The sequence below is a fragment of the Xenopus laevis genome, chromosome 4S, assembly GCF_017654675.1.
Source record: "Xenopus laevis strain J_2021 chromosome 4S, Xenopus_laevis_v10.1, whole genome shotgun sequence".
In the NCBI taxonomy this organism is placed as follows: Eukaryota; Metazoa; Chordata; class Amphibia; order Anura; family Pipidae; genus Xenopus; species Xenopus laevis.
The window spans coordinates 55,045,025-55,057,666 of NC_054378.1; the positions used below are offsets into that span (position 1 = coordinate 55,045,025).

General features: G+C 38.5%; 1 protein-coding gene across 1 annotated transcript in view; it reads right to left on the minus strand.

Annotated features, from left to right (window-relative positions):
* Positions 1-5,707: 5,707 nt before the first annotated feature.
* Positions 5,708-12,642, minus strand: part of ccdc102a.S (coiled-coil domain containing 102A S homeolog) — a 32,945-nt gene continuing 26,010 nt past the window's right edge. Inside the window, exons 7-9 of the mRNA NM_001093034.1 lie at positions 10,848-11,018; positions 8,361-8,464; positions 5,708-6,111 (exon numbers count right to left, since the gene is read on the minus strand). Coding sequence (NP_001086503.1) covers positions 5,988-6,111; positions 8,361-8,464; positions 10,848-11,018 — 399 coding nt within the window. The 3' untranslated portion in view covers positions 5,708-5,987. The remainder of the gene's footprint in view (positions 6,112-8,360; positions 8,465-10,847; positions 11,019-12,642) is intronic.

Sequence of the window (12,642 nt, forward strand, 5' to 3'; positions counted from 1 at the left end):
ACAGTGCCCTTGGTGTTAGGGGGGTGGGTTGGCAGCACCAGGTCCGGGAGAAACCAATAACAGACTGGTACAGTTGCTAAACAGGATCAAAAAAAGACAATGGTTACCTGAGTCTGGAGTTGCAAAGCCACAGATTGGTGCTGTATATTTTATGCACATTATCTCTGGGCATATATTTGTGCCATCAGAATAAGCAGTAAGAAGTTATGTAACTGTTTGGCTTTATAAGCATTACATGTGTTTTACACAAATGAACACTTAGGGGCAGATTTATCAAGGGTCAAAGTGAATTTGAAGGAATTTTCGAAAAATCGTAGAAGTAATTTTTTGGATACTTCGGCCATCAAATAGAATACTACGACTATTTTTAACTTCGAAATTCGACCCTTGATAAATCTGCCCCTTAAAGATCCAGGGGAATAAAAGTAATAGTGACATAGGCATATTTAGAAAAAAGAAATGGAAAGGGAAACATCGATTGTCAGCATTTAAGTTTCCACAGCCAACTTTATAGAATATACCCCTCTAATTTCCCAGTGTCATCTCACAATGCAAAAAATAAAATCAATCAGTAGTGTAAGAATATGTCAATTCGCATACAATCTATTAAGGGTAATGGTCTGTGGTGCTACCCCTGGTGACCAATCTGCTGAAAATGCCTTTTTACTTCACTAACTTTCTAATTGGAGCATGTAAAACACATTATGGCTTAACCGTGGAAAAATGTGGAAGAGATGTCCATGTGTGCCTTTGTCCTAAACCATAGTAACCAATCATCAGGTAGCATTTACTGGTCACATGTCTAGGGCAAGTAGACTCCGTGGCGGAGACACTGCGAGGAGATGTGTTTCAATAAGGTGGATTGTGTGGGGTGTCCAAAAGGTAGATTGGGATCTACCAGTAGACCTTTAGCTGGTGAGCAGTAGATCTCAGGACACGGTCAACAAACAGCTTGACTATATCACCCTCTTATTCTATGCTTTTCATTCAAATAGTTATCATGCAATGGTTACATAAGAAATAGTGGTTTACATTATACATTTTCCCATAAATCAGTACACATTAACACATTATGCTTTTTTCAATGGGGCTGTACTCACACAGGCGCGTGTAGGCACTGAACGCAGGAAAAATGCAGCATGTTGCGTCTCAACCTGCGTTCTGCGCCTACACGCGCCTGTGTGAGTACAGCCCCATTGAAAAAAGCATAATGCGTCTATTCCTGCGCTGAACGCAGAAAAACGGAACGCAGGGGAGCGCAGCTTCAACCGCTCGTCAGTAAGAGCCCTTATACTGCTATGCTGTTGTCGAGCGATCACTAAAAACATTTAGGTAAATGGTGCCTACAGTGTCCTGTTTGGGATAGGTATTCTATAACCTGACCAAAGTGACTCAGACACTGAAACCAAATGCAAGAAGATATTTTAATGTAACACCCAACTGCAGCCAAAATGTACTTCAGAGTCCTAAATCCTTTGAGCATGGGGATAGGAGAATTTGTTTTTAATTCACTGGTCTGTGTTTCCTGATGTGCACTTTCCTTCCATTAAAATACTCAGTGAGTGAATTTTTGTTCTTTTATTGTTATTTAAATGATAGACGGTCTAGGATGCTGTGTTGTAATGAAGACTGTTGGGGGCAGCAGCATGGCCAGCCTATCCTTTCAACACAAATCACATTTTTCCAGATCACCACCTGTTTAATGAAACATCCATTCCATGGCATTGCACTGGTACCTTCAGTTTTGCATACAATCAGGTATTGAAGACCTGTAGCAGTCTCAACTTCTGTATTCCTTGGATTTGTGCCCATGTAACTAATCCTAATGTAATTCCATGACATACTGTGCGTGCCATGTTCATACCTACCCAAAAGTGAGCAAGGCCCCTCTCCTCCTCTGGGAGCTTAATTATTATCCCAGTGGTCACATTAGCCCCCTGGGTGGTAGGCCCTGCCAACAAGTGAAATGGGGCCCCAGAAATTCCCCACCCAAATTCTGTCCACTTTACCCCCATTGCACCCTACAAGTCCCAACTTTATGACCCGCAAATAGTGCCTTTCCATCTCAGGGCTCCACTGTGCCATGGGCCCCTGACTGCATTACCCCTGTACCCTCCTGATGGCGGTTGTGATTACATGCATTGGGGCTCATTTATCAACACTGATGTTCTGGTCCAATTTTCACTTGACCAGAATCCTGTAGCAACCAATCAATGACTAGATATTTTCAGACAGGCTGAGATCGGAATCCCTTTTTAAATATTGGAATAACATACACTAAAGAAAGGAACTGGTTTAACACATTTGCCTTTTCTGTATCTGTTACAACCATACTGGTACCATTATTTAATGGAGCAACACTCTCAACCTGCATCTTTTTACTATTAATATATTTAAAAAACGTTTTAGGGTTAGTTTTCACCTCCATCGCAATTAACTCTTCATTTCCTTTCTTTGTGATCATGTGACAATTTTTCTGAGCACTAGAAGCTTTGAAATAATTCCTTTCTGCACTTAGACTGTAAAGCCACTATTGGCTCTGTACTCTTGCAAAAGTCATCACCAAGTCAGTACAGAGTCAAAAATGTAGACAATACTGCTCTCTGACTAAAAACCCCAAAACCCACCCGAGGTCCTGACCTCCAGGGCCCCAGTGCAACCACCCAAACCTCACTGTGGGAGTGTCAGAAATAAAAAAAGGCATATTTATTTAAGGTTAAATGATACAAATTATGCACATTTTTTTTATTAATACAGCTGTGACCATACAAAATCTTTACATATTTTAGTATAAAAATATAATATATTTCATGCAAAATAAACAGTTATTTCAGGACAGACCTGAAAATAAAGACTTAACTGACACAGCCAGTCATAGTGTTCTACCCATCGAATCGTAAACCACTTGTTGCAACTCACAGACTGATAATATCACAGACTTTTAAATGAATAGCTGAAGAAAGGGTAATATAAGTTTACTCAAATAGAGTTAACTCAAATAGATCATCAAATAGAATTTAATTATCACCTGTTAGAAAGTGATTAGTAAAACATGGTAGATTGTCCCTGCTTTGTGCTCTTTGTATCATGGAAAAATATACCTATAACAATGGAGATATTATTGGTATATACAGGCTGTGTATATATGGGAATAAAGAAGAAATACAACAAAGGTAATAGAAGGCATGTTTATTTTTAAACAGGTGACCAGTACATGCTGCCTACTGATTAGTTGCAATAGGTCAAGATGTATAGCAGACTCGTCACATTCTATTCACTTAACCCCCTATCATTTTGAATTGGCAGGTTTTAAATATTGATACAACTTTCATAGACATGTCAGTGCATTCAGACTGAGTAAAATTCAGACACACATGTGGGTTGTTACAGGTTGATTAGATTACTTTGACTGACATACCTCCCAACCGTCCAGTTTTTAGAGGGACAGTCCCTCTTTTGACAGCTCAACCCGCAGTCCCTCGTTTGTACTGAAAAGTCAAGTTTTTATCTCCACTGAACAGCCAGAAAAGTTTCTAACGTAATTGGCTTTTGGCAGGGATCCTAGAACAGCCAGAGCAGCTCATAAGATACTTTTGTAACAATATCAAGATAAGCAAATAAGTAATTGTAACAATATAAGATAACAGATCCCTTGGGAAAAGTTAAGCTGGCCATAGACGCAAAGATCCGATCATACGAATCAATGTACGATCGGACTTTCCCATCTCCCGACCCTCCACTAACCATTCCGATCAAAGTCTTTACCATTCCGATCAAATAAGAACAGATCACCCAATGTTCTGCCCCTGACAGCAATCGTACGATACTTATGTCTGACAACACTAGTGACAGTCTCCCTCTGAAAATCGTACGATCGGCAATACACGCAGAGATATTATCGTCAGGCGACAGAAATTTTCTAACCTGTCCGATCGACCAAACGACCCCCGACGGATGAAAAATTTCGGGACTCTCCACACATGGTCCGAAAATCGTACGAATCCACGATTCGTACGATCGGATATTTGCGTCTATGGCCAGCTTTAGACTCACAGCTTAAAGGGCAATTCACCTTCATTAGCAAAACAGAGATATGTCCAAACTTTCATAACTTTCAAAATTATGTAAAATGAACATGGTAATGGTCACAAAAATGGGCATGGTCCAAAAAATTTGCTGCACTATGCGCAGAAACTTTTTTGTCCCTCTTTTTTTATTTCCACAATGTTGGGAGGTATGTGATCACTGAATCACAATGGTACTGTGAATGGTCTCATACACACATATATGGATACTTAGCCAACTCAGGATACAATTAAATGACCTACCCTTGCATAATGTGTGGCCAGCGACGGATTTGTTTGCCGGCCGCCCCTAGGCCACGCGGTCAGACCAGGCGGCCGCATGGTCCTAGCGCCCGCCTACACTTTCCCTTCCCAGTGCGCCGGCGAAAAAGCGCTGGAGCAGCTGGTGTAATGAAATGGGGAGGCACACGTCCCCATAATGCGGCTGGGTGGCATGCCGCCCCTATTTTTTACCGCCCTAGGCCCAGGCCTATGTGGCCTCACCACAAATCCGGGCCTGTGTGTGCCAATGTTTTAAAGGAATGGTTCAGTATAAAAATTAAAAACTGGGTAAATAGATAAGCTGTGCAAAATAAAAATGTTTCTAATATAGTTAGTTAGCCAAAAATATAATGTATAAAGGCTGGAGTGACTGGATGTGTAACATAACAGAACACTACTTCCTGCTTTGCAGCACTCTTGGTTTCCACTGATTAGTTACCAAGCATTAACAATCAGTGACTTGAGGGGGGGGGCACATGGGTCATATCTGTTGCTTTTGAATCTGAGCTGAATGCTAAGGATCAATTGCAAATTCACTGAACAGTTATGTCCCATGTGCCCCCCTTAAAGGGGTGGCTCACCTCTAAGGTAATGTTTAGTATGTTATAGAATGGCTAATTCTAAGCAATTGGTTTTCATTATTTATTTTTTATAGTTTTATAGTTATTTTCTTGTTTGCAGGTTTCAAATGGGTGTCGCTGACCCCTTCTAAAAAGCAAATGTTCTGTAAGGCTACAAATGTATTATTGCTCATTCCTCATCTTTCTATTCAGCCCCTCTCATATTCATATTCCAGTCTCTTATTTAAATCAATGCATGATTGCTAGGGTAATTTGGACCCTAGCAACCAGATTGCTGAAACTGCAAACTGGAGAGATGCTGAATAAAAAGTTATGTAACTAACAAACCACTAATAATAAAAAATGAAAACCAATTACAAATTGTCTCAGAATATCCCTCTCTACACCATACTAAAAGTTATCTCAAAGGTGAACAACCCCTTTAAAGTTGCTGACTAACTCAGAGTTAGAGAGCTGCAAAGCAGGAAGTAGTGTTCTGGCTATTATGTAAGACATCCAGTCACTCCAACCTTTATACATTACATTAACTATAACTGTTTCTAACTATATTAGAAACATTTTTTATTTTGCGTACCCTATCTTTTTACAGTGAACTGTTCCTTTAAATTTGGTTGCGAAAACTTGCCTAGGGGTTGCTTTGTGCACCAATTGGGAAGGCAGTTGGAGAGTTGCTTACCATGTTTATCTGATGCTAAGAAAATGTTGGTATCTGAGATTTTAAGTAAATTTAAATTATTATTACATGAAGTTGGCTTTTATAAAAAAAAGTAAAAACCTTTGTTCCATTTTTGAGATTTAATGTATAAAAAATAATTAGCAAAAGGGTATAAAAACACTTTTGCTTGAATTTCATTACCATTTTCAACTTAATAAAAAACAAACTTTTGAAGTCAGATCCCATTACGGCTTGTTTTGGAGCTTAGCAGAAATTGCCCTGGGTACAGTCTCATTAAAGAGCCTCAATGTAGGTCCTTATTGCAAATTTTAAAAAACACTGGCAATTCCATCAGAAAATAAGACTATATTTAGTACTTCTAATGTAGTCCTTGAGTGCTGGCCCCTAGGGTACTTGAATTTGTAGATCATCCTCATCCGGATCACTTCCTAGGTCCACAGCATCATCATTGCTGAATCGCGAAGCACGTAGCTTCCCGAATAGAGGTGGATTTTGCTGTCGCCTCAGCCTGCAAGGAGAATGCAGCTGTTAAGAGACACAGCTAACCATTTATAAGCTTCAGTGTGGTTATCAGATCAAAATTACCCAGAATCCCCTGCACTTAAGTGCACCCTGGGTGGAAGAGTGAGTCATGATGGGGAAAACAGTATTAAATGCAGTGAGTTAATGGATATATAATGTGCGCTCAGAAAGATAGATAATTAAAAAAATATACGTCATCCAAGAGTAGAGGAAAGAAACAAAGAAAGAATAGTGGATGGGAACAGATATGGAAAGCAACAAAAAAAAAAAATAAGCAATTAAAACCAATACAGTACAAAATATTATTCTTATATGAAGCATTTTGTTAATAATTTATAACATGAATTTTGTTATGCAATTCCTGCTGAGGATACAGCATTCTAAACAGCTTCATTTAATGAGAAATGTTTGAACATACATCAGCTACAATGTTCTCAGGAAGGAAATCCCTGACTTAAAATTTCTACATATAGGGGCAGATTTATCAAAGGTCAAGGTGAATTTTTCGAAATGAATAAATTCGAATTTTTTTTTTTAACCAGAGAAATGCTTTATTGAATTGCACAGACAGCGATAATAAATTCGAATTTTGAGCTATTTTTGTGTACTTTGACTAGGGAATAGTCCAAAGTCCGACTTCAACCATTCGCCATCTAAAACCTGCCGAATTGCTGTTTTAGCCTATGAGGGACTTCCTAGAACCCATTTGGAGTCAATTGGTGGACTCTGAAAAAAAAACTTTGAATCTAATTTGATCGAATGCGCCATTCCTTTCAGTTCGAACGATTCGAATTCGGCTGAATATGGACCTATTCGATCAAAAACTGACCTGTTCGACACAAAAAAAAAACTTCAACTTAATTTCGGTTGGTCTTTTTGAATTAAAATCTAGAAGTTTTTTCAATTTGAAATTCGACCCTTGATAAATATGCCCCATAGAGTTGTGCAGACACAAGAATAAATGTTTTTTAGCTGGCTGGCAATTTTTGAGGAATATTTATCACTGATACTAAAATTTATCATGGTGTTATCATTTTGCTGTTATTTCTGACGTATTTATGTCGCAGAATAATATTATAACATTGTGCTACTATATACATCAAAATATCTAGTTTCACTCGAAATGTGTTTCATTATTTAGCGTGTCCTTAAAGGACACGGAAAGGTAAAGTCACTGTTGGGGTGCAACTCCGCTGGAAGAATCTGCGGCGAGGGGTAAGTTGGAGTATGGGCCATTTCCCTGGGGGGGAGGGTAGTTAGCCTGGGGGGAGGAGGGAGGGGGGATCTACCTGGATGGGGGGTATGGGTTTTTTTCCAAACTGATTGAATTCTCCTTTAAGACAAATATAAAGAGATATACTGTTCGATTAAAGGAACAGTTACACCAAATAATGAAAATGTCCTAAATTAATGAAAATATAATGTACAGTTGTGCCCGACTGGTAAAACTGGTGTGTTCGTCAGGTTTACATAGTGGGCGCCTCTAGGCCCGCTGCCGTTCATCACCACCTGTGCCCTCCCCTTTATTTGTGCAAATTTTTATCATAAGGACCGGAGCAATGGGGATTGGCGCACAGGAAATTTAAAAACCTATCATATCTCCTGTGCATAATCCTGCTGCCCTAGGCCTGGACCTTGGTGGCCTCTCCACAAATCCGGGCCTGGTAATAGTTTCTAAAACACAACTATAGTTTATATAAACAAGCTGCTGTGTAGCCAGGGAGGCAGCCCAAGCACAGGATACACAGTAGATAATAGATAAGTACTGAAGAATCTTATCATATCTGTTTTCTGCTGTGTGTCCTGTGCCTTTGCTCCTTTTTCAGCTTTGAATGGCTGCCTCCATGGCTACACAGCAGCTTGTTTATATAAACTATAGTTGTGTTTCTAAAGCAAACACACCGATTTTACCAATGCAGGACAACAGTACATTCATTATATGTTCATTACTTTAGGCAACTTTCATTATTTGGTGTTGCTGTTCCTTTAAGTAAAGCACCCTATTCTCTGTGAACAGATTTAAATATTTACAAAACATGCAGTATATACATCTTAAGCCTTTATAAATAAAGTGCAAAATTTAACACAGACACACAAGCAACAGTCTGTTCTGTCTCTTCACAGTTCGACCATCATCACATTACAAATATCTGCCCCTTTTTCCTTCTCTAGTCTCTTATAATGCAATCTGTACATTTCAGCTCTATTCCTAGCAACCTTCATTATTATACATACCTTGACTGTACATGTTCAAGTTGAACCTGAAGATTTTCATTTAGCTCTGTTTGCTCATCCAGTGTTCTCTGTAACTTCCGTATCTGGTTTTGGGCCTCATCTAACTGCAATGCACATACGGATACAATAAACCAACAGGATTAAAACAATAAAGTTAATTTTACACAATGTAAGTTTGAACAGCAAAATCCTGTTAATGTAGCCCAAGTTTGACCAGGCTATTACTCCTGGGTGAATAAAATGCAAAAATGCAAAAAAAAAAAAAAAAAGAAACAGACTTAGAGAGCACTGTTTTTGTGGATAATAGTTACATAGTTAAATTGGGTTGAAAAAAGACAAAGTCTATCAAGTTCAACCCCTCCAAATGAAAACCCAGCATCCATACACACACCACTCTCTACTTTTAATTAAATTCTATATACCCTCATCTATACTAAATATAGAGCTTAGTATCACAATAGCCTTTGATATTATGTCTGTCCAAAAAATCATCCAAGCCATTCTTAAAGGCATTAACTGAATCAGCATCACAACATCACCCGGCAGTGCGTTCCACAACCTCACTGTCCTCACTGTGAAGAACCCCCTACGTTGCTTCAAATGAAAGTTCTTTTCTTCTAGTCTAAAGGGGTGGCCTCTGGTACGGTGATCCACTTTATGGGTAAAAATGTCCCCTGCCATTTGTCTATAATGTCCTCTAATGTACTTGTAAAGTGTAATCATGTCCCCTCGCAAGCGCCTTTTTTCCAGAGAAAACAACCCCAACCTTGACAGTCTACCCTCATAATTTAAGTCTTCCGTCCCTCTAACCAATTTAGTTGCACTTAGTCTCTGCACTCTCTCCAGCTCATTTATATCCCTCTTAAGGACCGGAGTCCAAAACTGAACTGCATACTCCAGATGAGGCCTTACCAGGGACCTATAAAGAGGCATAATTATGTTTTCATCCCTTGAGTTAATGTCCTTTTTTATGCAAGACAGAACTTTATTTGCTTTAGTGGCCACAGAATGACACTGCCCAGAATTAGACAACTTGTTATCTACAAAAACCCCTAGATCCTTTTCATTTAAGGAGACTTCCAACACACTGTCATTTAGTGTATAATTTAGTGTATAACTTGCATTTATATTATTTTTGCCAAAATATAAAAAATATTTACTTTAACTCTTTAATAATAAAACAGTAGCTTGTACTTGATCCAAACTAAGATATAATTAATCCTTATTGGAAGCAAAACCAGTCTATTGGCTTCATTTAATGTTTAGATGATTTTCTAGTAGACTTAAGGTATGAAGATCCAAATTACGGAAAGATCAACATATCTTCAATCGTCACCAGTTATATATAACTGTTATTACAGTAAGGCTATCATAAACACTCACACTGCAGGGTGAATCACACCAATGGTTGAATTCTTAAGTGGTTTCCAAAACCAGACTGAGCTTCAGTCAGAAACTGTTCTTCTGTCACTTTCTCTGCTAACACTTTTAGATTGTAAACTCTCTTGGGCACGGCCTTCTTTACCTCTTGTAGCAGTTATTGGCTGCTTTGCATGTAGATCTGTATGATCAATGTATATACACCCATTTATTGGTCAGCACTGCAGAATATGTTGTCAATTTAAAACAACATGCTAATAACAATTATCCACTGCAAGGCCTCTCAAGAGACCACAAAGATTTTAAAGCAACAATAACACCATACAATGTAAGTATTGTTGCCCTGCACTGGTAAAACCGAAGTGTTTGTTTCAGAAACACTACTATAGTTCATATAAACAAGCTGCTGTTTAGCAATGGCGGAAATTTAAAAAAGGCTATATGGCACAGGTTAAATAGTGGATAACAGATAACATTATGTTCTACAGAGCTTATCTGCTGTGTAACCTGAGCTTTTTCTCCTTTGAATGGCTGCCCCATTGCTACACAGCAGAATATTTATATAAACAATAGTAGTGTTTCTAAAGCAAACACAGCAGTTTTACCAGTGCAGGGCAACATTGCATTATAGTTTTATTATTTTAAAACACTTATTTTATGGTGTTACTGTTCCTTTAAGCGCCGTGTGAAAATCATCTGTCCATAGGGTTAAAACCTGACCAGTAAAAAATTTTTTAATAGGGTAAAAACTATAAAAATATAGCAAGACCAGTGTATTGGCCTTCATCTCTCAGAAGATTCCTGTTCAACCAGGGTCCTTCAAAGTAACTTATTTTCCTTGCTTACTTTGTGAGAGCTACCAAACTGCTTACTGTTGTGTGTGTTATCATATTACTACAGAATATTATACCAGACAACAAATATTTTATGTGGTTGCTCCATGGAACCAATCCTTCATTTTTATAGCCACTAAATCCTAGTGCAAATAAAATAAAAAACTCCCTGCCTGACTCTATGGGCAAGTAAAAGTCTTTAAGTTTTTGATAAAAAAATCCCTCTGAACAAAGCCAAGGTCCATATTGCATTGAAAGTGCAAATAACTCTCACCTCATCCTCAGCCTGGCCTAGTTCCTTCTTCAGTTCCTCCACACGTAGCCGGAGCTTCTTTACTTCACTCTCTAGCTGTTCTACACGGCGATTGGCATGACTGAACTCTGAACTCCTCTCGTGGTATTGCTTTTTTAACTTAGAATGACTGTGGCGCAGATCTGATAGCTCCTAGGATCAAAAATTACCACAGAATTATAAAGAAAATACAGGTATGGGAAACCCATTATACAGAAAGCACCGATTTACAGAGAGGCTGTGTCTAATAGATTCCATTATAATGAAATAATCCAAAGTTTTAAAAATGATTACCCTTTTCTCAGTAATAATCAAACAGTACTTTGTACTTCATCCAAACTAATGTGCATTTAATCCAAATTGGAAGCAAAAACAGCATATTGAGTTTATTTAATGTTTACGTGATTTTCTTGTAGACTTAAGATATGAAGATCCAAATTACGGAAACATCCATTATCTGGAAAACCCCAGTTCCTGAGCATTCTGGATAACAGGTCCCATACCTGTAGTATAAGCCTAACTCTCCTGTGTACTAGAGCAAATGAATTCAACAATTCCATCAGCAAACCCCTTTGCTGTGTCACAAGAAGCATATGCATTTCTAAAAAGTAATACTGTAGGAGAATTTTACAAATTAACAAGCAAACTGCAAGTCCTAACAACTGTGAGCACACTGTAATAAAAACCACAGTGATAGCATCTGCAGTGACATATTCTGTCCATTATTCCAGACTGCCTCAGGCTTGTGCATTTATTACCAGACACAGGCAGCAGCGTAGATTTTATCCTTTGCAGACAGCAAATTATTAAACACATCCATCTACTTGAATAAGCTTTCTTGAAATCTATCTAGTGAATGTCTACTAGTCTGCAATTCAATCTATAGCTGCAAATCCTTCTTTTAATGGTGTAAACCACTATCATATTTACCAGTTTATATTTGGAATAGTCATAAAGGGCAACTGCAGGCATCGGTTGCTGAAGGCAAGTCTTCTGTGTTTATAGACTAATTTAGGCAACAAAACATGGGTGAAATAGAATATAGAATAAAGTAACAGTTTCTGATTTCCTTTGAAAAAAGCTATTTCTGTAAGCATTGTTTTCCATGACACCTCACTTACTTTTCCCATTATATAATCCACAAAACAGCTTCATTCAATCCAGAATTCTAACATGGTATCATAAGTATACGTCTATACTGTATGTATTAAAAATAATAAGCCTTTATACGAACTGGTGTGTTTGATCTTTGATCTTTATAATTACATTATTTAGTAGGACATTTAATTATTTGTTCTTTTATGGAGGGGAGATATGATGCGAAAATGTTTAAATGGTTTTTGGTTTCATAAAAATTTTTCCTACCTCTGCATTTCTCTACAGGGGAGTATAAGAGGGCATAGGATACTAATGAATTGCTTGCTGTATGTTGCTTATGAATGTTTACAGGAAGTCTGAAGGGGACTTCCAAAGAAAATTCAATATATTCACATTTTTTTATGTGGGAAAGCTCTGCACCAATGCACATGCATAATATGATGGCAGCAATTCCACCAATACATTATAGTTCATACAGGGCCGCCATCAGGGAGGCACAGGGGGTACAACCGTGCCGAGCCCGGTGCTGGAAGGGGGGCCCGACCATGATGCACCTCCTGAATTCGCCGGGCCCCCCTTGAGTCACCTAAAGCGGCAAAGTTTCCAAAAGCCAATGAACTCCGCGACAAGAGCTGAAAGCTGCTGATGGGAGCCGAAAACTGCCAATTGGACCCGAAAG